Raw genomic sequence first — 26425 nt, 5'->3', positions numbered from 1 at the left:
TTTAGTTTCTGTTGTTTCTTACTTATGGATGGCCCTCGATGAGCTGCTCTGTTAGCCTGTTAGAATAGGAATAAGAGTTTGTTGATGCAGTAGATCGAAGGTTAGTCTTTAGGTTTTGTGCCATAAAGCCAAGCAAGAGCACCACATGAAGTCTCTTGAAACAAATATTCAGGATATCCAGAAAGTGTGTCTCAAAAACCTCTGAGGTGGTTTTAGGTGGAGCATTCAAAATCATAGATTGTTATCTGTGTAAAATGGTGTTTACTAATTACATGATCACTGTACTGTAGATGAGTTTCCATGCAAATTAAATTTGAATATTGAGACTCTTTCAAAGTCTGTGGTATTTTAGTTGTTTTTTTAATGCAAACTACAGGCCCCGCATTTCTAACTAATGATACCTGCATGCTATGAAAAAGCAGGTGGCCACATACAGTATGCCTGTGTAGCATGGTCTGGCAAGTTGAAAGGTATATTTTATTGTTTTAGAATTTTGAGGTTCCATACCCATTAGCAAAAAGGTTTTTTTTTAATTGTGACGCTTGTGTCAATTTATAGTAGACAGAAAAATCTTTAGGTACATAGAACTTGTGTTTAAAATAGCATTGTTCTTTGTGACATTTAGTGTCCTGTCATAAACTGCACTGTATTTTGTCACTGTTATCATTTTTTGAAATGCTACCTTCTTACATGGTTTGAGCTAAAAACATCAGTGGATATAAAGTCAGCACAAATAATGCAGTATCATTTAAGGTATTTTTGCAGTTTAATAAGCTAGTGTTGTTATTAATATTCACATAGTCTCTGAAATATGTTAATTTCTAATAATGTTTGTTTATATTTGTATCGACCCATCCATTTTCCTAACCCTCTTATCCAGGGCACAGTCACAGGGTACATATTTTTACTTAAACTGGACTGTGGGAGGAAACCCAGAAGAACACGAGAAGAATACATAAACTCCACACAAGGTGCACCTAAGGCACAAACCCTGGTCTCCTTATCGCGTGGCAACAGCACTAGCTCTGTGCTGCCATATTTTTATTATTATTCTGATTTTGACATCAGTCTGTACAGCTGTTTTTCTATGGATGCTGCCTTTTTGAGTGGCTGGGTGGCTGCCAGGCACATGCCATTATGGAGGCCATAGTATAAAAAGGATCTCCACATGCTCTGTTTAACTTACAAAGTTTAAGCATGTAAAGGAAAGACCTTACAAGAGACAACCACGCAAGCAAACAATGAAAACTTCTTACATATTTTGTTTTTGATTACAATTTTGGTTTTATCCTTCCAGTTTCAGTGAAGATCTAATAATTTCTATTTATTGACTCTTGCTAATGACCACAGCAATTCTTTTGTTTTTACTCTTGAAGAAGTATTCAGAGAATCGTATGTCAAAAGCCCAAAACAAAAATCATACTCAGAGAAGAATAAGCCCAACACTAGTGTCTCCTCAGAAGGGATTTATTGATTCTGCTGCAAAAAGAAAATTAATCTAAGATTTTGAAGTTATTGCACTTTTATCTTAAATAGCAGTGAAGTTATGACAATGCCTGTCCAAGCAATGTGACATCACTTACCTGACCTATGTATCTGGCAATGGGTATCATGACTATAAACAAGATAGCTGTACCCATGAAATTGTATCACAAAATGATGAAGACTAGATAAAAAAGCACTCATAGAATGGAACATGCTGCCATCACTGTCATAATGATAGAAAAATAACAAAAGAGCTTGCACAACTGCTAAAATAGGAAAAAATGATGCATTTAAGTACCAAAGATATGACATTTGGTATCCTGTAATGAGGATAATCAGTAATTCAGTGGATATACAGTACTGCGCAAAAGACAGGGAGCATTACTGAGCTCCAAACACTGGACATAACTGACATGAACAGCCATGGGTTCAAATATAATGATTTTTATTTCATTTGGATACCTTACACAGCACTGTATATACAGGGACAGTGTATTTTTTGTCTTTCATCTCTTCCTCACAACTCCTCTTCCTCCTCACACATGCTGCCCACTGCCTCTCAACTCCGACTCCTCATGGTAAGGCAGAATGCTTCTTTTAAGCCAAACCCAGGAAGTACTTTTGGAGTTTGGGCACAGTCTGGAGGAGGTACGCCTGGGTCAGACGGAAGTGTCATAAAATAGAGATGCTCTATCCCTGTAGTTTCCCCTAGCAGTATCCACAACAGGGCTGTCCCATGGGACTATGATTCCCAGCCTGCCCCATGGTCTAGAAAATGGGAGGAGCGACATATGGATGCTGCCCTCTAACATGTCAAGGGAGTATTTACTCTGAACAGGTTAACTCCCCCCGATCCTTCCATTATTCTAGCCTCCCTTCCAGGCAAGGGCTTAACACCCAACTTTTTCGGGATGCCAGTCCATTGCTGTACTTCCACTCCAGCCTTCCTTCCTGGCAAGACCGGAAGGATCTTAAGGATACCTTATATCTCTGACATGTGAGAATATAAAAGAAACTCTGAGGAATGTAAAGTGGGATATATTAAATATTTCTCTACTCAGCTGGCAGCACTGTGATCACAGGGATATCTGTTACACCTTATTGAGGAGCAGCTTGCCCAAAAAATGTAAAGGATTCAGAAATGGTTTGCCACCATATAATGAGGAATGTTTGATCGCTTTTAAATAAGTCGGAAGAACTTTTACATCTCATGGTGAGTTATGACGAGTTTAGGTACTGTGTACTGTATTGTGTGTACTGCTGAGAACTGGTGAAAAATTAGCAAATGATCATAATTAAAACTAAAATGTGATATCCAGACATTGAAATACTGACTTAATTTGTCAACATAACTGCCTAGGGAGATAAGTTACACCATCCTGATTAATGTTTTACTAGCGCAGCAACATAAACGATTCAGATTTGACAATCTTTGAGTGTGCCCTAATGTTAGCATACATTACAAGATAAAAAAAACATTGCAAAGCCCCTGAACTAGAGCCTCTTGGGGTAGAGTATGGTGACTTAAAGAACATGGTTTGGACTGTAAACCATAAATTTGCCAATTTAATCTCAACTCTTGACTCTCTTGGTTTGGTACTCTAATGATGAATTATTCTGATCCCAGAATGCTGATGACTTCAACCAGGAGAACATTGGAAAAAACAACCTTCTATTAGCATGTTCCATTTGTGGATATAACAAACTGGACCCACTCTATTCAATGTTAATGCCTTTAGTTGTAAATGTGTGGCACATAAGGGTAGCTCTGACAATCTTACTGCCACCTGCACGGCTGTTATTGACACCGGATGCTATTGTATCTAAGCCAGAAGCTCTTATGTGTGTTTATGGTGCTTGTTTTTTTTTCAAATATTTATTTTAATTGAGTATCTGTAATTAAGTATTTTTCTTCATATTGCATCATGTATTTAATTAAATGTAACAAATACAATTTGAGTTGATTCCGTTTCCACCCTTGGGGCCCTCTTTGTGCATGCTCTTTACACCTCCATCCATCTCAGTATGCTGCACTCATGCAATGAATAGAGCAAGGGAACTACTACATACCATAATTTGTGTGGCAGCTGAACAGAAACACAAGAGGGTGTCAGGGACTCCTATTTTCACAATCATTTGCTTCTGTTGGGGGATTCTATACCCTAAGGTACTGAAAGTGTTTTTGATAATTTGATTTGTCATTTGGGCCCCAATATTACTATTGTTGTTTCCCTTTGCTGGGACCATCTCTGAGTGGTTGTGTCCTTAGAGGTCATGGCCTGTCAATCATAACATCACAAGATAAAAGGTCATCCAGGGGTATGCTTCCGCATCCAACTAACATGAATTCCGAAACCCTTTACATCTTTTTGAAACATCTTCTTTGTTGTTTCTCTTGGTTTTGAACTTTATGCATTCCTTCTGTCTTCAATTTTGTTTCACTATTCTTGGCTTAGGTTACTAATAGTTGTTCTCCTGGTTTTGACCCTTGCTACGGTTTTTTAGCTGCATCCTTATCTTCCAGTCGCTGTCTGCAGTCTCATGCTTGATGGGCATAGCAGAAGGGTAAATAGTAAGAGAAAAGGAAGAGCTACGCTAGTCAGCTTCCATTCTTTGAATTTTTGCTCTTGCCTAGTACATGTTTCATTCTTGCCTTTTTTGTATTTGTGGACTTTAATAAAATAAACTTTTCTTTTCTTACATGCATATATCATGGCCTTCCTGCATTTTCCTGTTGGTCTGGATCATGAAATATGTTACCTAGTGAGCATTCTGTCCTTTGACCTCATAGCTCAGCTTTCTTACTATGGCAACAGAAATGGTTGGACAATGTGCGCTCGACACGTTGCTTTGGTGACTTTGAGTTGAGCCCCTTTCAACCGTTTGCTAATATTACTTTAAAACTTGTAAATGCAGTCTTGTTAAGATCTCTTCCAAAACCCAGAGGCTGGCTTTCCTTTTGTCAGTCTGTACCTGTTTAACTTGACTGTGTGCTGGCCAGCAACCTCCTAGAGTTAATGATTGATATGACATGCAATTTACACCAATTTAACATTAAAAGCAGGAAAAAGGAAACAATTTTGTTTTACCTTGTTTAACATTTTTGAAACATGCATTTTACCTCTTAATCATGATGGGACCACAGGGACCTCAGTGCTAGCCTAAAATTCAGCATATTGGGGTAGAAACACATTGGGTCAGTTGCAGGGTGCTATTAGCTGAGGATGAGCCTGTGCTGATCTGGTCTTAGTACATACTTACGGTAATAAGACTAACTTTCAGGTTTACCTCTGTTGCAGCGTCCCCAGATCTGTGGGCTAACAGCTGACCAAAAATAAGAGTAAGTGCAGTTTCAGTGTGCTTCTTGAAGTCGGAGAGGGAGAACAAAGTTGCATATTAATTTGAATCAACACATGAGCAGGTTTAACTTAGTGTGGCGAGTAATGTCCGCATGCATCAGATAGACTGGTATGGAGTTGGGGGAGAGTTTTTCAAATTGAATCTCTTCAGAGTGGAGATATCTTTTTGAATGTTCTCTAGATCTGATATGAGATCTCTCACAATATTTATTATACAGAACTTGTGCTCTTCTTTGAAATCAGCGGTGCAATGAGACATTCTTTGCAATATTGTCCAGCATCTGACTGGGCTTTTTATATACACTTTGGTGACTGTTGGATTAATTTGGTTATTAGGAACATTTTTGTGCATAATTAATGACAAGTGTCAACTCTTCTGTATTATCTGCACGATTGGGAAATGAGTTACAGCAAAATCAGATTAAGACCCTCGTGGTGTCACACACATATTTACACTCCATGACAATCACATATAAAAATAAAATAAGCCAGGTGATGGATGCCACTCAGAGATTTGAACGTGTGGTCATTTGCACATTATGTCATGGTGAGGCGATGTACCCACGAAGAGCACAAGGTAAAAACAGAATAAGAAGAATGCTAATGTGATCTTTTCCTTGCATATGCTAGTGCCCTTTGGCAACTAGAACCCCAGGGCACACACCACCAAGGTAGTCCTGATGGCAGATTCACCCATGAGTTACAGTGAGACAGTTATGCTTCAGATATTATTCTACTAATGTGTAATTTCTTGGCTGTTTCATATGCTCAAAGTGAATAATGTTTACAATAACGACAGATGATATAATGTAGCATGACTATTGCAATTATTTTTATAAGGTTTATATGAGGATGTACTTTTTTTCTGTGCTCAAGGAGAATGTGTAGTGGCACATGGTTAACTCAGAGAGGGCAAGATGTTAATTGGTGGCGTAGCACTTCTAACGGGCAATCAGATTGTCAGCTGAGCAAACTGAGGAGAAATGCGACACCAAAACAAGATTAGCTGTGGATTAGTTAAATTTGGGACTGATCATATTCTGCTATTCACCGAGAAAGCACTTAGGCCTGAGGATCATCACCTCTTAGTACTGTACTACGCAGTCTGGAGTTTATGTGCTGCTAGTATGGTATTATCTTAGGTACATGACAACTGGCCCAATATGTTTCTGATTAAAAATAATACAGGCAAAAATAGAAAACAAAAGCATATAATTAACCATCAAAGTATTTTTAAAATATTTTATTGTTTACTAATTAATGGGGAGTAATGAACAAAATGTTTTATTACAGATGTGGGTCATCCTCTGCCTGGGCAAAAAAAAAGCAGCTGTAAATCCTTGTTTCTGAGTTTTGAAGATTGAATGATGCGTTCTGCAGTCCATCAGTAGTATTTGTTTAATAGCATTTGCTTTTTTGAAGCCTGGAGGCCATCCAGCTCTGTCATAGGCTGATTATTTGAGTTCAAAACACCGTTATTTTGATTTATTGGTGATTCAATGAAGCACATTTTGAAAGATAAAAATAGCCCCCCCCCACCACCACCAAGAAGCTGCAGTTTTTATGAAAAACACAACAATAAATCTATTCTGAGCATGAAGAGCTAAAGAAAGGTTTGTCCAAAGATTCTGATTTTATAGATGTGTTTTTCTTCATTTGTTAAAACGTTCTTCATTTGCTGTAAAATCAGCAAAAAGTGTGTCTTTTTAATGAAGAGTGTGATTCCAGTTCACCAGTCATCTCAGGGAGTCAATCAAACATTCCAGTGGGTTGCTGAGGAACATCAGTCCCATGTGATTTTTATTTTTTCCTTCCATAGGGACACCTCCCTAAAAGAGATAGCAGAGAATTCAGCGTTAACAACTACTCCACCACACTTCAAGTGTCAATGTCAATGTCAATGTCAATTTATTTATATAGCACATTTAAAATAATATAATAATGCTGTGGCCAAAGTGCTTTACAATAATAGAATAAAAGAAAAACAAAATAATTAACATAAAACAAATAGAAATAAAATATATGAACATAAAATAAAATACATAATAAATAGAAGTAATGTTATATACATACAAAAAAAATAAAAGTAATGTTATATAATCACAAAGAGGAAACCATCAGTATTACTGAGGTCATGGAATGCAAGTGAATAGAAATGAGTCTTTAGTCTTGTTTTGAACAGTTCAATTGTAGATGACTCCTTTATGTAATGAGGTAAAGAGTTCCACAGGTGAGGAGAAGCAGCTGCAAAAGCCCTGTCCCCCTTGGTTTTACACTTGGTATGAGGGACAACAAGAGACAACTGACCAGAAGATCTAAGCACTCTGGATGGCTGGTGTAAAACACACAGTTCAGATAAATAGGCAGGAGCAAGCCCAAGTAAAGATTTAAAAACTAGTAGCAAGATTTTAAAATCAATTCGAAAACTGACAGGCAGCCAGTGTAAGGAAGCTAAAATAGGAGAAACAGAGTCATACTTTCTTGCCCCAACTTTCTTGGACCAACTGTAACCTGTGTATCAGGGATTTATTAATCCCAGAATACAGCGAGTTGCAGTAATCGAGGCGAGAAAAAATAAACGCATGAGTAGCTATCTCAAGATCCCTACAAGATAAAAAAGGCTTTATCTTACCTAATAGACGAAGTTGGAAAAAGCAACTCTTGACTACAGAATTTACTGTATTTACTGAATTTAAGTGGTCAGCCTTATTTGAAAAGAATACAATTTATAGAGAAATACTGGAGCCATAGCTACCCTTGGAACCTATTTTTGTCATGATGCTTAAACCGCCAACAAATACTTAAAGAATAAGGAATATTTTAGAATACTAAAAGTGTGTTAACTGCAGAATTTAAATCCGAAACTAGACTATAAATTGTTAGCATGTGTATATTGGAAGTGGAGTCTTTAAGGATGTGTAGGTTCAGGAAACAAACAAACAAAAAACAGAGACTCAAATTCATTTGAAAAGAGTCAGAGCAGTAGATTTGATGAGGATGTTTATTTACTTTACAAACTTAAATTCCATAGCTAGTGAAGTATAGTGCGAATAAAGTAACATTTAAAATGTAATAGCAGTGGAGATAATAGTTTGGTACTATAAAGCCACCCTCCAGGACTAGGTCTGAGGCCCCATCCACTGTAGTATGTTTTTGTGTAAAAATATAGACATTAGTCTGCGTTTTCACCTTACATCCACATTACCCCGGCATTTCCAACCCATAAAAACAGATACCTTTGAAAACACTTTCCAGAATTATATACTTCTGAAAATGCAGCCTCAGTGTTTATGGTGTGGATGGGTAGAAATAAAGTTTTGTGCACTGATTGGTTTTGTGTTATTTACATGGTCCTTCCCTTATTGGATTCTGCTCAATACAACATCTCATTCCCTGATCGGTCACCTTTCATGGAAGAAAATGATATTCCAATATAGCAGATATGGAAGAGTTGCTTGTTCATTGTGTTACTTACAAGTATTCATCTAAGTTGCATTTTGTACAGTTAGAATACTCCAAACATGTGCAAAAGGCAAATAATTTACTGATCAGTACAGTTTTGCAATAAATCCTGTGGCTGGTAACGTTGCAGTACTTTCAAGGATTTTTTATGCCGATGTGCACATGCCCAGTGTAGGCAAACATCTATATCATACACTAGGGGGCTCCGCCCCCTGCTCGCTTCGCTCACCAACCCCTGGTGTTGGGAATGACAAAGAGCGTGATGTATGAATGAGATATAGAATAGTGTGAAGGTGTAGATGATGCAAATAGAAAGCAAACAATAAAGTGTGTGGCACAGTGTAAAGGTTTATTGTAAAATTTCTTTGTACATGCCGTTTAAGTGTAAAAGGTAATTCCAGGTCAGAACTTGTAATGCCAATGAAGATGGTTATTGTTGTGATCAGAGTCAAGTTTGTCAGAGCTTAGAAAGAGTTGTGTCTCTGCAGGAAGTAATGGAATGACTTGGGTATTTATGTTTTCCACATTAATATTTTTTGGACATAATATAGTGCGTTGTGTTAAAAGGGGCATTTGGTCTAATGAGATTGCTGTTCCAAATCTGTCTGTAACTAAGTCGTCGCAGATAAAGGCTTGAGGAATTGTAATAATATGTGGGTGAAGTCCATCTGTATTGGTGAGTGTACCATCTCCCAGTTGTAATAAGCAATTGTTATGATCTGGTTCTGGACATCGTATCTTTTTTACTAACTGTATCTTTTGAAAGCAATGCCAATTGTCTGCGTATTTTAAGGTGCACTGAACAATAGCTGAGCGCATAGCATGTGGAAGAATAGCTAAGCACTGTCTAAAATCTCCTCCTAATAAAAGTACCTTTCCTCCAAAGGGAATATTATTATTCATAAAAGTTTGTAGAAGTTTATGAATGGTGTTGAGTAAGTGACTGGATGCCATTGTACATTCATCAATAATTAACATTTTTGCAAGACGGATGTCACGTGCAGTGCCACCGTTAATGTTCATAGTGGATGCCGATTTGTAGGATCTAATGCAGTTCATAAAGATTTCACTTTTAGGTACATCGTTAGTTAGAAGCTTCTGTAGATATTCAGGATATGAATGTAAAGGAGGCAGTCTAATTTGACCCTTTTGACAACAACGTGTAAATATATTACTTGTATTGCCAGTTGTTTCTTCAGGGAAATGAACTGAATGACAATGATTGCAAATGACATTCATTAATCCGAATGAATTTTCCTGGTGTATGTTTTGCTTGTGCCGTTTGAGAGGCGCGTTGTTGCATGTGTAGTATTTGGGACGTGTTGTTTTGGAGCTGTAATCGATTTGCTTGTGCTGTGTGAGATGCGCGTTGTAGCCTTCGCTGCCGTTATCGTATGTCTGAGACGGGAGGTGTTTCGTTTTGAATCCGTGCCTGTTGCGATGCAGCACTTTGATTGATAGATTGCGTCATGTGGATCTAGGATGTAGATTTGTGCATATTTGCGTTGTTGATTTGTTTTAGGGTGCACTGTTCCAATGCGATGCAGTATTTGTGCACATATGCGAAAGCAGTATGGGCCATTGCCTTTTGGTGGCCTGATATTTACTCCGGTAGATGCAAAAGCAAATGAACCATTGTAGGATCTAATGCAGTTCATAAAGTTTTTACTTTTAGGTACATCGTTAGTTAGAAGCTTTAGTTGAGCTTTGCGTTTTTGGAGCCGAGACATTTTTTCTTCTAGAAATATGGATAAGTAATAAGGAGTATTGCACTCACTGTTAATATGGAGCCTTTTCTGCGGTTGAACGGTTAAAAGTGCCTTATTGTAATGAGATCCACCTATGCTGCATAGTGTGAATTGTGTTTGGTCCCGTTATCCGAGCGGTATCGTTTTGTACCTGTGATCGTGAATTCATGACTTGTTTGTTCTTGAGCGTGAGAAATATGGATAAGTAATAAGGAGGATCGCACTCACTGTTAATATGGAGCCTTTTCTGCTTTTGAACGGTTAATAGTGCCTCATTGTAGTGAGATCTACCTATACTGCATATTGTGAACATGTTGAGATGACGTATGTTTAATACGGACGGTTCATTTAGAAATGGGGCTTTGTGTGTCATTTGTTATTTATGTTACTGTGGTTGTGGGTCTGAATCATCGTTTTTGTGTACGTTTCGTGTGCTATGTCCGTAGTCTGTCCCGTTTCGTGTCCAATGGGCTTTGTGTGGTGCTCTTGGCTTCTTTTTTTTTGTGTGCTAGGGGCTTGTTGAATCCTCCTCTTTGTGTGCGTCCCGTTTCGTGTGCAATGGGATTTAATCCTCCTCTTTGTGTGTGTCCCGTCCGTTGCTTGTGTGTGTGTGTGTGTGTGTGGGGGGGGGGGGGAGTGGTTTGCGGGCTCTTTTTTTTGTGTGCCAGGGGCTTGTTGAATCGTCCTCTTTGTGTGTGTCCTGTCCGTTGCTTGTGTATGTGTTGGGGGGGGGGGGGGGGGGGGGGGTTTGCTCGTGCGGCGCCTGCGTTTGACTCCTTTTTTCTGTGGTCTTGTCCGCCTCTCGCGGCGCCTCATTTCTTGGGGCGCCTGCGCAGTACGTCTTTTTGCGGCTACGGCCCATGGCCGGATGTCCCTGCGTCCATCCGGTTTAGCATTCTCGGTTAGTAATGTGGAATAGTTTTGGTGATTTTAGTGCAGGTGGAGACACTGCCAGAAATGACACGAAAACATGTGTAGATGAGATCATTTTTGCTTAAAATAACCTTTTTAAATGAAAATGTAGTAGTGCGGATGTAGCCTAAGTCTACTTCTTCTTTCCTTTAGTGATTGTCAAGGCCAATTACACTAAATCACAGATGCTCCAGCCTTGGGATTTGATCCACTCTTTCATTTTCTTTAGCTACCTGTTTCTTTATAGGTTCATAAGGAGCTTCTTATCAAGGAGAGCTGAGCAGTATTCTAGATGAGTATTCAAAACTGCTTATAAATCTAAGAATATCCTGCACATCTGTGCAGAAAATAATAAAAAAGGGTACTTGTGTACTAAACGGAAGGACAGCATAACAAAGGAAAACAGAACTGTTTTGAGGAATTCATAACATATTTATTGGGATAAAAAAAAATATAGAAATTTACAGAAATCGGAATATTATAAAAATACATACATACAATTGTTTTGATGAATTCATAACATATTTATTGGGATAAAAAATATATATATAAATTTAAGGTTTCCCCCTACCCATTCTAGTGTTGGGCTCCGTGGGGGAGGTTTCACTGCCGTCCGTTTAGTACACAAGTACCAAAAAAAGTTATACCTTCTGCTTGCTGCATAAAACTCAGTAAAATTTGTTGATATCATGCAGACAGCTTTTTAAAATCACCCTTTGCCCTATCCCTCTTTCCCGGAAACATCATAAGAAATGTTGGGTAATCTATCTTATTGACATAAATTACTGGATAGAAAACTGGACTTGACAATCTTTGAGTGTGCCCCATTATTAGCATAGGTTACAGAGCCAAAAAAAAGGCTGCAAAGCTCCTCAACTGGAGCATCTTGGGGTATGGTGCGTTTCAGGGGTGGATCTACCATCAGAACATTCTGGGTGTGTACCCAGGGGTCCATGATGGCAAGGGACCTTTTCATCAACCCCACTACCCCCACCTCCCCACTGGATGAATGTTTGAGTTTCAATGTGCCAAAATGACCATGGAGGAAGCCAACTCCAAAACCACTCAAAGCAATAATCATGTCTCTCAATGCACTAAAATGACCAAGAGGAACACAACCCCCTCTTCCTGGTGAATGAAATGATTGAGTCTCCATGAGTCATAATGAGGCGCACCACCCCCGAAAAAAGAAATAATTGAATCTCTGTGTGCCAAAAGCAAGAGTGGAAATCACCATGCTGTATTAAATGACCGGGTGTCCATGCACAACATTGTTCAATGTGTGATCAATTATCTGTTAAGGCGTAAAGTCACCAAGAGGCCCGTGAGGATCTTAATCTGGGTTTAGCCTAATGAATATGGTTTAGACTATAAGCAAAACATTTTCCAGTTTAATCTTCACTCTTGTCCCTCCCTTTGTGTGTCTTGCTCATTTAACCTGACAATGTTGCAAATGCTGAAACATGGAAACAAATTAAATTTGCACTTGTGTCATTATTTGATAAATGTTTTTGCTATATGCTATAAGTAAATGCATTCTAAACAAACAACCATTCCTCCTCATGTCTATTCAAAATGTCCTCCACAAAGTTCTCACTCTATCATGAAGTGTAAGAGTAAAGGTTGGTTTGGATTTTTTCAAGTCAAAATTATTGTTGCTTTTCTTGTAGCTTAAAATGATACCAAGGGAGCACCGATTGAAATGTGACAGCAAAACCTTCAAAATATACTGTTTGCACCCATTTTCAAGCCAAGGAAGATCTTGAGTATTGATCCATGCCTTACGTTTACACACATATGGTAAAACAATGCTATTTTAAAAGAAGTCTGCCTATGCTCTTCACCTCATTGGCCCTCCATGGCCACCTTTCACTCCTGTAATATTTACAATACTTGATCTCATGAGATTTGTCTGAAATGGTCAAGTTCATATATGAAATGCATGCTGGGCAATGTGGAGACTTAGGGGGTCACATAGTCATTTAGAGGTAATATAGTCATTGTGCATAAAGTGTTTTGGTATGCTTTCCACATTAAAATATAGCATCTGTCTTAGAAGTAGTATTAAAGAGTTAATAAATGTCAGAAACTTGTTCAAGCCTATCAGGAAACCAGATAGAGGTCAAGCGAATCAAGCGAACAAGAAAGAACAAGAAGGTTCTGGGTTATGGTTCAAGAGGTTGGCTGACTATCATGTACCCAGTAAGGCTTGACCCATGTCACATACATGGGAAGTCAAGAAGTACTGGAAAGTATTGTAAGGACCAAGAATATAGTGAAATTAGACTTTTATTATGGAGTAAGCCGGTTATGCTCTTTGCTTAAAACACCTCATGTCTGTTAAAAAATCAGAGTAAATATTCAGATTGTGCAAGCCAACAAACCATCAGAGTATGATATATTAAGCATTAATTCAGCACTATTATGTAAACTCAATTGTTTATAAATATACTGTAGACCTCTATCTTTACTCTCTGACAATTTCCTGACATCCTCTGCCCAGGGCATTGTCCCTTAGAAGATTGCTATAACAGGAATGCTCCCTCTGCGATCATTTGCTGAAGAGAAAATAAAAGACAAAATGAACAAGTTTCCTCCTGCCTGGTTTTTGACTCAAAGAGGGCCTGGTTGAGGACAAAATTTGTTTCTTTAATATATTTTGAATTTATTTCTTCCAAAGCAACAAAAAAGGACCATGTAAAAATGGAGCCTGTTCCATGCGACTGTCATCTTGGTCAATTAATATATAAAAATATCTGATAAGGGAAAGCGACAGCCACCAGGGACATGGTGTCCTGTGAATACTGCAGTTGCCCATGCTCTTTTAAGAGTGATTAAAGAACTTAAGGTAGATTTGTCTCAAAATTTAGATAAATAACATGTCATTTTATGCCAGCAGTATTTGTGGCTATGAAGAAGTAGGAAGGCAATGTCGTGTTAAAAACTTTCAGACACGGGGGTGGTTTTGTGCAGTTTTTCTTCCATATACTTATATGAAAACCGTACATGTGATAGTTGCTGTGAAAAGACAGGTGACCAGAAATGTATCCTTACTATAGGGAAAGAATAATGCCAAGAATCTATGATAAAATTTGTTACTTCCAATTTCCTTTAGATGTTATAAAATGCCTCAGAAACATGGAAAGCATATTTACAGAACTCAAAACCCTGGCTGTATCAAAGTGGACATATTCAGTAAGTTTTAAGGCTTTTGTTTTCATGTTTTGTGTGGTGTATGGTAAATTAATATATATTACTGTATGATTCTAAAAAAATAACTTTGACTTGAGGCCCAATAAAGAAAAAATATTTTGCATGGATTTACCAGTTTACTTGCTTATGTTTAAAATAAACAACACAATGGAGTAAGTAAATTTTATAGTCAGTATGCAACTGCAAAGATGAACTAAAGGTGATACTACATAAAATATGAAATGGTCAGAAACAAAACTCACAGGTGAACCATTATTTCGGCAACTTTCTGTCATTTTTTCTTTTTAAAAATACCTAATTTATTTTTTATGTAAAATTCTCTTTCAGCATGAGGAAATCAAGCAGATAAGCTAAAAATGTTAAAGCTTCATCAGGAAGTGTAGGCTGCATCAGTATGCCTGCCTCTGTCTCCTTATTGCTGTCAATTTTAAACTGACATTGAACAAGTCAAATCTCTGGCTCTACGAGTTTTGAAAGAGGTGGAACATTTTGGAAGATATCATTTATGGTTGATCTTATCTCGCACATTGTGCTGACTTAATGAGAAGGTGCTGTAGCTCTGGTGGGTTTACTAATGCATTCTTCACTGCATGCCTCATAGCTGTAGGTTATTTACGTGCAATAGTACCACCTCAATTAGGCATTTAGAGCCAAAGCAAAAAAACCTGTGAGAGATGCTGCTAGAGGAACTGACCTTTGCACGGGAGAGATGGGATGGTAGAAAAACTGAGGTACTTTAGTGTCCATACAGGGGTCCAAATACAATATCTCTATGGTAGGTTAAGCAAACTGTTATCTCAGAGGTAACAGTTGTTTGCAGCAGAAATGTACACTCATAATACACTGTTACACAGATACTATAAAATGAACCAAGAGATAATAAAAAATATCCATTGTTATGACCAGCACACACAGGTGGATTCCTAACGAAAATAACATTGAATTCTAACATTATACTAATGTCTTAGAGTTCATGTGGCATATTACAGCCACTAGAATTCAAAACGCTTAAAATAATTTAATAATAAAATAATTTTTAAATTGCTTTGAGTGATGACAATCTAAATCTGCAGCCTGATGAATGAAACTTCAGAAACAGAGTGGTAACTACTTGACAGAGTAGAGCTGCACTAAAATCTGCTTGTCACTGAGCACAGGGAAGGAGGGCTGTGACACAGCTGTAATTATGCATTTTGAAAATTTTGTTTAGATAGTTTTGGGTCTTAATGCTAAAATTTCCAAACCAACATATAAAAGCAAATGTAACAGTAAATTCAATAAATGATATACAAATTAAGTATAATTCTAAGCTTTGTCTGCATTAAAACATTTCAGATTCTGGCTCTTTGTTTCTTTTATCAGTGGTCTCTTGTAGCACTTACAATGCTGCAGCGTCATTACAGTGTGTGCTTTTATTATTATTGTTGAGATGGAGAAGGAGGAGATTGTCTAAAATGCACAACTATATCTTTGGTTTAAGAGATAAGTTAGCTGTAAAAAAAAAACCAATTATAACATTTTACACAATCTTTAACAATAGATCCACAACTTCTGTTTTTAGCTTGTAAAAGATTAACAAAGACTGAATTGTCTGATGCTATGCCTTTACTAGCGTGAAATCTGACTATTGTTTCTATACACAATAAACAAAAGAGAAGACACACAGCAGCTCTGGGGTTATCCGGTGGATAAAGAGCGATCATCAGAAAAAAAATCATCCACATACTGTATCCTCTTTGTGTTCTGTTATAAAGCCTACCTGCCCAACTTTCCTAATCTTCCATCACTATTTGACTGTAACTACAGTATACTGTCTAGTCATAATGAAGATATGTTGAGTTTGTCCAAACCCTGCTGACTTCTCTCGAAGAGTGCACCCCAAGCTGATTTAAGGACTTTTTGATTAGAATCTCAGGTAATAAATGGAAATCAGCCAACAACAACATACTCTTTCCACTAATTTTAACAAAGCATGGTGTAATTCAGTCACAAATTGTATATCACACTGACATGTCTCAACTAGGATTACCCAGAATGTCTACAGGAATGCACCTGAATGGGGAAAAATGTCATCAAGTTGCCAGTATTGCTAAGCCATATGTTTAGGGAATGCCCTACACTCAGACTATTGGAAATGTCTTTGTGTATTTGTCATGTACTGTAGGTATAGATTCACAATTTCTCCGGATCCTCCAAAAGTATTTTTAGGCTAACACCAGATGGGATAACTCTCAAGAAAAATCAATTATGATAGTTTACACTACATTGCTCACTCATCGTCTCATATTACTCAGTAGGAAAGAATCCTATTCAAACTGCATAATTCAGTAAGGAAAATAGGTCTCATTTTACTTAAAATTGGAAAAGACCAAATTTTCTCTACCAGGAACAGTTGAAAGCATTTTCAAAATATAGCAAGAATTCACTAATGCTGTACTAAAATGAAAAGATACGCCTTTATTAAACTTGTTGATATCTCAGCATACAGCTGATGATAGACTATATTGTTTTTTTTCCCCAAATGGCTCCCTCAACTGGGTATAGAAAGAAAGGGTGCTGAGGCAGATTTGATATGGAACTTTTTATCTGTTCTGTGTCTTATTATTGCAATGGGATTCATAATGTTACAAAAATTTTTTAAAAAATTGAATCCAAGCAAGACTTGGAACAGAATTTATCCATTAGCTTATAAACCAAAATATGAGGCAAGGTGGTATACAGGGAAAACTTGGGGGTTGGTGGCAGGATTGGCACTCCAGCCATCGTAAAACACCTCACACTGTTCCAATGTGGTGCTGAAGTGTCACCCACTGCACTCGGGTCCCAATCCAGGTGGTTCATTGTGTGTGCATGCTCCCAACCTCCTTCCCTTCCTCCTTGTGGTATTAAAGTAATACTCCATCCAAAAATGATATTTTTATAAATGTTACTTACCTCATGTGGTTTGTTGTGGTGGTAGAAAGAAAATTTGAAACTTATGCTTTAATAGATGCAGATGGAGACCAATGCTGGACAGCAGCTGACAATATCAGAACATCCATGAAAAAAATCTCGTTATTTGTGTCTAGGTCAAGTCATCTAGTCGTATATTCAAATCATGTGCATTTTTTGCTAAAATATTTTTATATCAGTTCCTCTAATAAAAGAAAAATAGCCCATAACTCGGAAACCTTTTCACATGGGGTTGCACTTTTGAGATGAAGACCCACCTCTTCCTCCAATAAATTGGGAAAAAGTCCTGTCTTCAATTCCAAATTACGACTCCATGTGAAAAGTTTCCAGATTGTGGGCTTTACAGTTTTACCAGAGAAACAGATATTGAAATATTTTAGCAAAAACTGCACATATTTTGCACGTTTTGAATGTATGATTAGATGATTTGATGTAGATTATGTGACACAAGTAACATCGGATTTTCTTGGATGTTATCATATTGTTTGCAGTCATCCAGTATTGATCACTGTCATCTTTAATAATTCTTTAATAATTTTTTGCATTTATATAGTACTTTTCTCACTTATTAAAGCATAACCTTTATTTGCTCTATTCTACATGAAAATTTTTTTGGCTATCACTACGAAACACATGGGGTTGCAACATTTAAAAAATATTATTTTTGAGTGGAATATTCCCATAAATAACACATTCCAAAACATATGAAAAATCAATTAACCTGATGTGAGGCTGGTTGGCATTCAGAATTCAGGTGTGAATTGCTCTTGGACAATCACATTTCTTGTAAAAAAACTATTAACACTATGGGTCAAAAAGGTCATACCTGTGTGGAAAACCATCTAATTGGTCACTGAATGGTGGTGTAACTGTTCCATCAGGCAGAAGCCATGACACTCAAATAAGGAGGGAGGTAACAGCTGCTGTGTTGTGTAGCAGCTGGCTGCAGAGTTGGTCTGAGCATATATTGCTGAAGGACCCATACTCATCACTTCAAACGCTAACATGGCAGCCAAGAGCAGTGAGCTTTGACAATTCAGACCTGTAGTTTAGTTGTTCACCTGGACTTGTTAGTACACTTGAGTGTCCATTAATCATTGAGAAACTAAGAAAGAGGACAAGGTATTCTGTAGGAAGGGACAGTATGTTTGTATGAAGTTTTCATGTGTTAGTCTTTTTAACAGTAAGAGCGAAAACAAACAAAATTTAGATAAGTAAAAATGCAAAATGACAAACCTATGCTTTACTTGTGCCTGTTGGTCCGTCTGTCCCCTGAAAAAATACAAAGACATCGGCAGTTAAAAGAAATTTTGTTCTGAACAACCTTGTTAAATCCCAATCCAAAACAGTCTCTTTCATGCACTTGATCAATATTTTAATATACTTTATTTACTCTTTTATATCTGTGAAATATCTCATTACCTGAGACTTCAGAAAAGCCAACAAGGACCGTCTATGAAATACTCACTAGACAAAATGCATCAATTAATGATCATGTTTAATTGAGACATTTCATTAGGAGATAAATAAACACCATCTTCTTAACCACCCCCAGTCACTGAAAAAGTCTGACACAAAGATAATAACAAAATCTAATTTTGTTTGTTGGGTGTCATATTCTCTGGCAGGAAATCAAATACGTAACAGAGCAAATCTGACATTTCAGTAATGGAGTCAGCCTTGAGCATGCAGATGTCAAGGAGATGTTGTCTTAGGGAGGGAAGGGGTTTGCACTTTTGTGAAAATTACAGGGGAAAGGAAGGAACAGCAAGGGACTGAAAGACTGAGGTGACAGGAAGTGTGAGAGGAGCTGCCAGTTAATGAAATGTATAGCAGCTATGAATCTGAATGCTTTGTCCAATAACAGGTGAGCCATAGAGCAGTTGGGCTGAGTGGAGAAAAGATGATGAAATAAAATGAGGACATGGAAATGGACACAATCTGAGGACAGGGAGAAAAAATGCACAAACTGAAGGATGGAGAATAGTTTTATAATTAAAGCAGTTCCAAAGACATCAAGACAATAGATATCATATGAAAAGATTCTTATCTTGTGTAGAGTGTCAGTGAATTAGCCAGTTGCTTAGTACTAACTTTACAGTACATACTGTATAATTACTTGAGTATGGCAAAGTCAATGCATGGGGGTCATAACCAAAGTTATGGATAAATTAATATTAAAATTCACTAAAGGTATGAATAGAAAATTACGATTTGCCCATAAAATGTTTCAGCCTTATTTACTTCTCAGCCAAATCCTCATCCCAGCTGACACTGCTCCAGAAGATTCAAGATCCAATTTGCAGTCAGATTTTGTTTCAGCAATCCACTGCTATGTGTATGAACTCCTTTTCATTACAGTCATGCTGTCAGCTTTTTTCTTTTTTGCTCTTTGTGGAGGCTGTTTGTGGGCAACCAAATTGAAGTGCTCACTCATAGTCTGACACTACTAGCCCCCAAGTGGGCATTTTCATATATACATTTATTGTTTTGTGTAAATTTCAGTCTTTTACACAGTTGCTTCTATTTATTGGATACTTTTTTTCTCGCTGAACTATTGCACATATGACTGAGGCACATGACTTCTCATTCAGGTATGAAACGATAAGAGATGAGACTAATAGTTGCAATTATTGTCATTCCAGCTTCTATTGTATACTGTATGGGCATTATGAAATATACATATGTGTCAAATGATACAAAATAATTAACATTTTTAAAGCATCTTTCATGAGAAACATTCCACAAAGCACATTACAAATACACTTTCTGCACCATGGCTTTGTTTATTAACTATACTGTATGCAAAGGAGGCAGAGTGGCACAGTAGTTGGAACTCCAGGGCTTTGGGTCTGGACCTGTGGGCTGTTTCCATGTGTTTTCCCTCAGTGTCCACACTCTGATTTTCTTTGTACATCCCAATGATAACTGGTTCCCAATAATAATGTTTGATTTCATTCTTACTCGAAACTGGTCCTTGAAATAACTCCTGCCTATCATAATATATGTACATATGTTATGGGTTTAATTTGGGTTTTGAATCACCAAAGACCAATTCCTTTTGTTTATTATTAAATAAAATAAGTATTGAAAAAGCTATTCTTAGTTAAACACTTTTCTTCTTTAATCATGTGACCATGTCTGTTGGGGTTCCTACATTACAAGACATAATGTATAAATAGGACCACATACTCATTTTCCTTCATCCTGAGGTGCATAAAATATCTTTTTAATTTCTCTTATTTGTAGTTAGGGCCTATATGGGTGTTAGACAGTCTTTTAACACATTAGAATGTTTCCTTTATAGGTCTTCAATATTTATCAAGACACTATATAAAAGCGGTCGGGATTGTCCTTCCGTCCTGTGAGTGCAAAGCGTAGCGGTATTCCGCTTATCACAGACTTACTACTTGCAGCTTGCGGTACGAAGCGACGCGATGTGAGCAGAGTTCTGGTGCTCCCATCATTCACTTGCTTTTGTGCGCGTTCTTGGAGATTAGGTAGGCTATTTTTAGATTTGTATACAAAGAAATTTTGTCCTGCCTTACTTCTTTTAACTTGGTCACTTTATTAGCAGTCATTCATTGACTTTTGCGACACGACATTCCCTACACTTACATGCCAGATGTACACATAGAGCACACACAAATTGAGGATTGTCTCGAACAGCAATCTGCCCTTACGGTTGAAAGAAAGCGTGCTGCAAAACATCAACGCAAGCAAAACTGGCGTAAAAGTTTAACACAAGAACGTCGCGAAGAAACTCGCCGTGCTGATCGTAAAAGGAAACAAAATTGGTGCCAAAACCTAACTCAAGAAGCTCGAGAGGAAACACGGCGTGCTGAACGTGAAAGCAAACAAAAGTACAGGCAAAACCTAAGTCAAGAAGCTCGCGAGAAAATCCGCGAAAGAAATCAAAAATGTTCACAGGATCAACGCAACGAAATTAATGTTGCGAAAAGAGTTCGTAACAGGCCTGGACAAAAAATTGCTTTGGAGGACATGTCCGAAGATGACATTCTTCAACATAGTTGTGGTATTTTTAATCAAAAATGTGTACATTGTGGCGCAAAATTCTTCTCATTAGAAAAAAATACTAGGAACGAATATACTATGTGTTGTAAGAACGGAAATGTTAAACTTCAGCCTCAGAGGGAATGTCACTTATGCCAAAACCTGCTGACAGGCATGCATTTACACTCAAATAATTTTATGGCCAATATTCGATCTTATAATAGTTCAATTGCATTTGCATCTGTTGGCACGAAATTGGCTACCCCTCCTGGACGCGGTCCATATTGTTTTAGAATTCATGGATCCATTTACCATTGTGCGGGAACATTACACCCTGAAGGTGTTGAAAACCGAGTATATGCACAATTGTATGTACTAGATCCAAGTGTGGCAGCAGAGGCAAGGGTTACTAATAAAGAAAATCAAAATTGTCTTCCTGATTTGATGCGAGAACTGAGCGAGTTTATGGCTAATAATAATGATTTAGCGAAACAATACAAACTTCTTTATCAAGTTGAACAAGAAGCTTTACTTGAAGCTCAAAATCGAAGCGAGGCACCTCCTGATATAAAAATGACAATCAGATACGATAAGAAATCTGATATAAAAAGGTACAATCCACAGAGTTAATGAAGTGGCTATGATTTTCCAAAGTACAGATGGGGAACCACCTCACAATTGGGACATTTTGGTGCATTTAAAATCAAATCAGGACAATCAAATTGTGCCAAAAACTCAAAGAATCAGTATATGTCACAGATTTTTAGAAGCAATGCCATATCCTATATTTTTTCCTTATGGTCAGGAAGGATGGCATCTTGATTTGAAAACTACTAATAATAAAACACTCACACAAATGATGTACTTTGCTTACCAATTGCAAGTACGCAACACGTTTAATCCGTTGCTTCATGGAGGTAAACTAACGCAACAATATTTCGTGGACTCATATGTTAAGATGGAAGCCAAAAGGCTTGAGTTCAATAGAAAACACCAAAAATTAAGGGTGTCCTCATATCAAAATTTGAGGCATGAACTTAATTCAGACGACTTACAAGGCGATTTGCCTATCAGGCAAATGATCGTATTACCATCAACATTCCAAGGAAGCCCGAGAAATATGCAGCAAAGTTATCAAAACGCTATGGCTATTGTATGAAAGTATGGCAAACCAGATCTATTTATTACCATGACTTGCAATCCGAAATGGCCAGAAATTACACAAAATCTTAATGGAACTTCTTAAAGAACTTAAAGAACTAAAGAAGAAGTGATTTATACAAAAAACGTTTTGGGAAGAGTTATTGCAAACGTTCATATAATCGAATTTCAGAAAAGGGGACTGCCACATGCTCATATTTTGTTAATATTAGATAGAGCATCGAAACTAGAAACTCCTGAGCTTATTAATAAAGCAGTATGTGCAGAATTACCAGACTTAATTGAGAAACCCAGGTTATATGAAATCGTAACTAAAAACATGATTTGTGGTCCCTGTGGAGCAGAATTTTCCAACGCTTCCTGCATGGATAATATCAAAGGGTGCACAAAAAGTTTTCCAAAAGAGTTTCAACTACAAACAGACCCAGAAAAAAAGGGTATCCACTTTATAGGCTGCGTGAAGGAGTATGCACTGTTATAAACGGCAGGACAGTTAACAATCAATGGGTCGTTCCATATAATCCTTACTTACTGCTCAACTATAACTGTCACATAAATGTTGAAGTGTGTGCATCTATTCAAAGCGTAAAATATCTCTTCAAATACGTTTACAAAGGACATGATTGCGCAAATGTAGACCTAACTGAGCGAATTGCTCGTGATGTGATCAAAACGTATCTGGATTCAAGATATGTCAGTTTTCCTGAAGCAGCATGGAGAATTTTTGGATTCCACATGCATGAACGCAATCATGCTATTGTGCGTCTCCAAGTGCATTTACCAGAACAACAATCTGTTGTTATTAGACAAGGCAATGCTGCAGAGGCACTCGAAAGGGCTAAAACCAAGGACACAACCTTAACTGCATGGTTTAAACTAAACCAAACAGATCCAAATGCAAATCGATATTTCTATTATGAAATACCTGAAAATTATGTGCTTAAAACAAAAAATGGTCAGGATACGTGGGAGCCACGTCAGAAAGGACACGATTCTGTTATATGCCGAATGTACTCCGTCAATATGAAAGACACGGAAAGGTATTTCCTACAGCTGCTCCTTTTACATGTATCAGGAGCTAAAAGTTTCGAAGACTTTAAAACTTCAGGAGACCACGTGTATGCAACTTTTCAAGAAGCTGCAAAAATCAGAGGCTTGACAGAAAATGCTGAAATCTGGAACGAAACTCTTACTGATGCAAGCTTGGTATGTATGCCTAAGCATCTTCATGAGATATTTGCATATATATTAGTTTTCTGTTCTCCTGCAAATGCTACTGATTTATGGGTATTACATAAGGCAGCTCTAACTGAACTGAGCTGTTACACAAGACAACAAGGTGAGCAAAATGACCACCAAGATTGCCAAAATTGCAGGCCCTGTCATTTTGCGCTCCAAGATATTGCGAAGATTCTCGGTTCCTCAGGGAAAAAATTCATCCTGCTAATCTTCCGGAATCCGATAATCAACAATATGATCCTGAGGTAGAAAGACAAAAGGCCGAAGCAATGGCCGTCATGTTAAATTCCGAGCAAAGAGCTGCTTTTAATGGCATCATGAAGGCCATAGATGAAGGAGCAAATCGAAGATTATTTTTCATTGATGGCCCAGATGGGAGTGGAAAAACATACTTATACACAACTTTAATAAGTACCTCATGAGGAAGATCTGAAACTGCACATGCCTGTGCTTCTACTGGCATTGCTGCTAATTTACTTCCAAGTGGACACACATATCATTCAATGTTTCGCTTAGGAATAAATATTTTGGAGACAACAGTTTCCGCAATTACGCCTCGCTCAAAAGTGGCAAAATCCCTCAGAGAATCTAAATTAGTTGTGTGTGATGAATCCACTATGGCATCTTCACACGCATTAAATTCAGTGGATAGATTGATGCGGGATATAAATTCCAGTGCGCACTTTCCTTTTGGGGGTAAAGTGTTTCTCCTTGGAGGAGACTTCAGGCAAACATTGCCGATTGTACCTCATGGCAGCAGAACAGCCATTGTTGAAGCCTGTATAAAGTATAGCAAAAGCTGGAAGAACTTCCATACTTTCAAATTGATCAAGAACAACCAATCGGTTGATAGAGAATTCAGTGATTGGTTATTAAAGCTTGGAGAAGGAACGCTAACTAATGATGTTGGCCTAGATGAAGAACTAATAGAAATACCACCAAGCATGCTGTGCAAAGGTGACATAGTAAAGGAGATCTTTGGCGATAAACTTCATGTAGCGGATATCCCCAACTTTGCGAATAAGTTTATACTAACTCCAATCAACAAAGATTGTAATGAACTAAAGGAGAAGGTACTGAATTTATTAGATGGTGAATTTGTTACATATTTAAGCCATGACTCAATATTAGATGGCACGGATGAAGATCGTTCCAATTATCCAATAGAGTTTTTAAACAGTTTGAATCCTTCTGGAATTTCACCACACGAATTGAAATTGAAGAAAGGTACCATTGTAATTCTCATTCGAAATCTGAGGAGTGGTCTGTGTAATGGAACACGACTAATTATTCGAGATTTACTGCCTAATATTTTAAAGGCAGAAGTGTTGACTGGCACTGCTAAAGGGGAAGTAGTATTTCTTCCTAGAATTATACTGGATACTACTGACGATTGCCTGTTGTTCTTTGAAGAAGACAGTTTCCAGTAAAGGTGGCATTTGCAATGATAATAAATAAATCGCAAGGACAAACTGCTGATAAAGTTGTAATATATCTTCCACGACCAGTATTCGGCCATGGTCAGCTCTATGTAGCATTTTCAAAAGCAAAGCGCTCTGAGGACGTAGTTGTCCATGTAGTGGACACTCCACAATAGAGAAAACTGATAAAAGGCACTAATACAGTTTTCACACCAAATATAGTATTCAAGGAAGTTTTCGAAATTATATAGAACAAAAGTTTAAATTTCGTTGCAAAAATAACACAAACTACGAGTATTAAAGTAATGCGGCTCAGATTCAATGTAACTAAATTAATGAGTTGTGGTACATGAATTTTATTTTTCACTGTATAAAATATCAAATTGATCTACATATTGAATTGCCTTAAGAAGTGGTCACCTTAAAAGGCGGGTCAGCCTAGTATACAGTAAAAGCGAGAAAATGTGAGTAAGAATTCTGATGTTCTAGGGACATATAGCAAACAAATACTGCAATAAAGCAAGTAAAAGAGAGAACTATTTTTGTTGAAGAATAGTACTAGAGTGTTGTACCGTTTTAGCCATTATGAATGTGATGAGTAGTTAAGCAAAATGACACCTTTTATTGGCTAACTAGAAAGATTACAATATGCAAGCTTTCGAGGCAACTCAGGCCCATTCTTCAGGCAAGATGTAATCTTATCTGTTGAAAAATATATATTTCATTTACTAATTTTTTTTAAAAAGTAATGCATATTACATTCCCATACAGCTGACTACAATTTCAATACATTTTAGCATAAAGTAACTCAAACATAGATGACTAAAACACAATTTATTTTGTAATTTGGTTGCTTTTTCAAACATGTTGCTCATGGATAGACTCCTCTTTTTCGCCATAATAAACAAGAAGAATTGCTACCAAAAAAAGTGAGTGGCTATAAATCCAACTTTAGCCCAATTAATGAATGTTAAACCTGTGAAGTCAGCCTGAGACTTCACTCCCAATATTGAACAACTGATCACAGTGCTCCTGCACACACACTACCTGACATATCATTTCACAAGCTCTTTGCAAAAACGCTTCCATTTTATAAGCCTACATATTTTAGCTTAAGGTCAAGATTAGAACCATCTCTGTCCATCCCAGAACCATTGTGATGTTTGTCAGAATTATTAATCCCAAAAAATGAAGTACACCTTCCTTTGCCCTTCCATATCGCCAAATTATTCCATACTTCTTTTCCTTCTTAAACATACATTTATTTGAAATGTTTAATAATTCTTTCTTTGCATTTATATAGCGCTTTTCTCACTACTCAAAGCGCTCAACAATTACAGGTTAAGGGCCTTGCTCAAGGGTCCAACAGAGCAGAGTCCCTATTGGCATTAACATGCAATAGTCAGTCACCAAAACACCTCACCAAAGTCAGCAGCTTTGCTGTATTTATTTTTATGTC

At 37.4% G+C, this 26425-nt stretch overlaps 2 protein-coding genes across 4 annotated transcripts in view; one reads left to right on the top strand and one right to left on the bottom strand.

Moving 5' to 3' along the window:
* atg4b (autophagy related 4B, cysteine peptidase) overlaps positions 1 to 26425 on the top strand; it is a 308094-nt gene that overhangs the window by 237674 nt on the left and 43995 nt on the right. The gene's annotated exons all lie outside the window — the stretch shown is intronic.
* sned1 (sushi, nidogen and EGF-like domains 1) overlaps positions 6060 to 26425 on the bottom strand; it is a 176294-nt gene continuing 155928 nt past the window's right edge. For all 3 annotated transcript variants that reach the window (XM_028794815.2, XM_051922723.1, XM_051922724.1), the window contains 2 exons: positions 18368 to 18403; positions 6060 to 6673 (listed from right to left, as the gene is read on the bottom strand). In XM_028794815.2, the coding sequence (XP_028650648.1) occupies positions 18375 to 18403 (29 nt within the window). In that variant the 3' untranslated portion in view covers positions 6060 to 6673; positions 18368 to 18374. The remainder of the gene's footprint in view (positions 6674 to 18367; positions 18404 to 26425) is intronic.

The sequence above is a fragment of the Erpetoichthys calabaricus genome, chromosome 2, assembly GCF_900747795.2.
Source record: "Erpetoichthys calabaricus chromosome 2, fErpCal1.3, whole genome shotgun sequence".
NCBI classification, from domain to species: Eukaryota; Metazoa; Chordata; class Cladistia; order Polypteriformes; family Polypteridae; genus Erpetoichthys; species Erpetoichthys calabaricus.
Note: the sequence above shows the minus strand (reverse complement) of the source record. Positions and strands in the feature narration are given on the sequence as shown.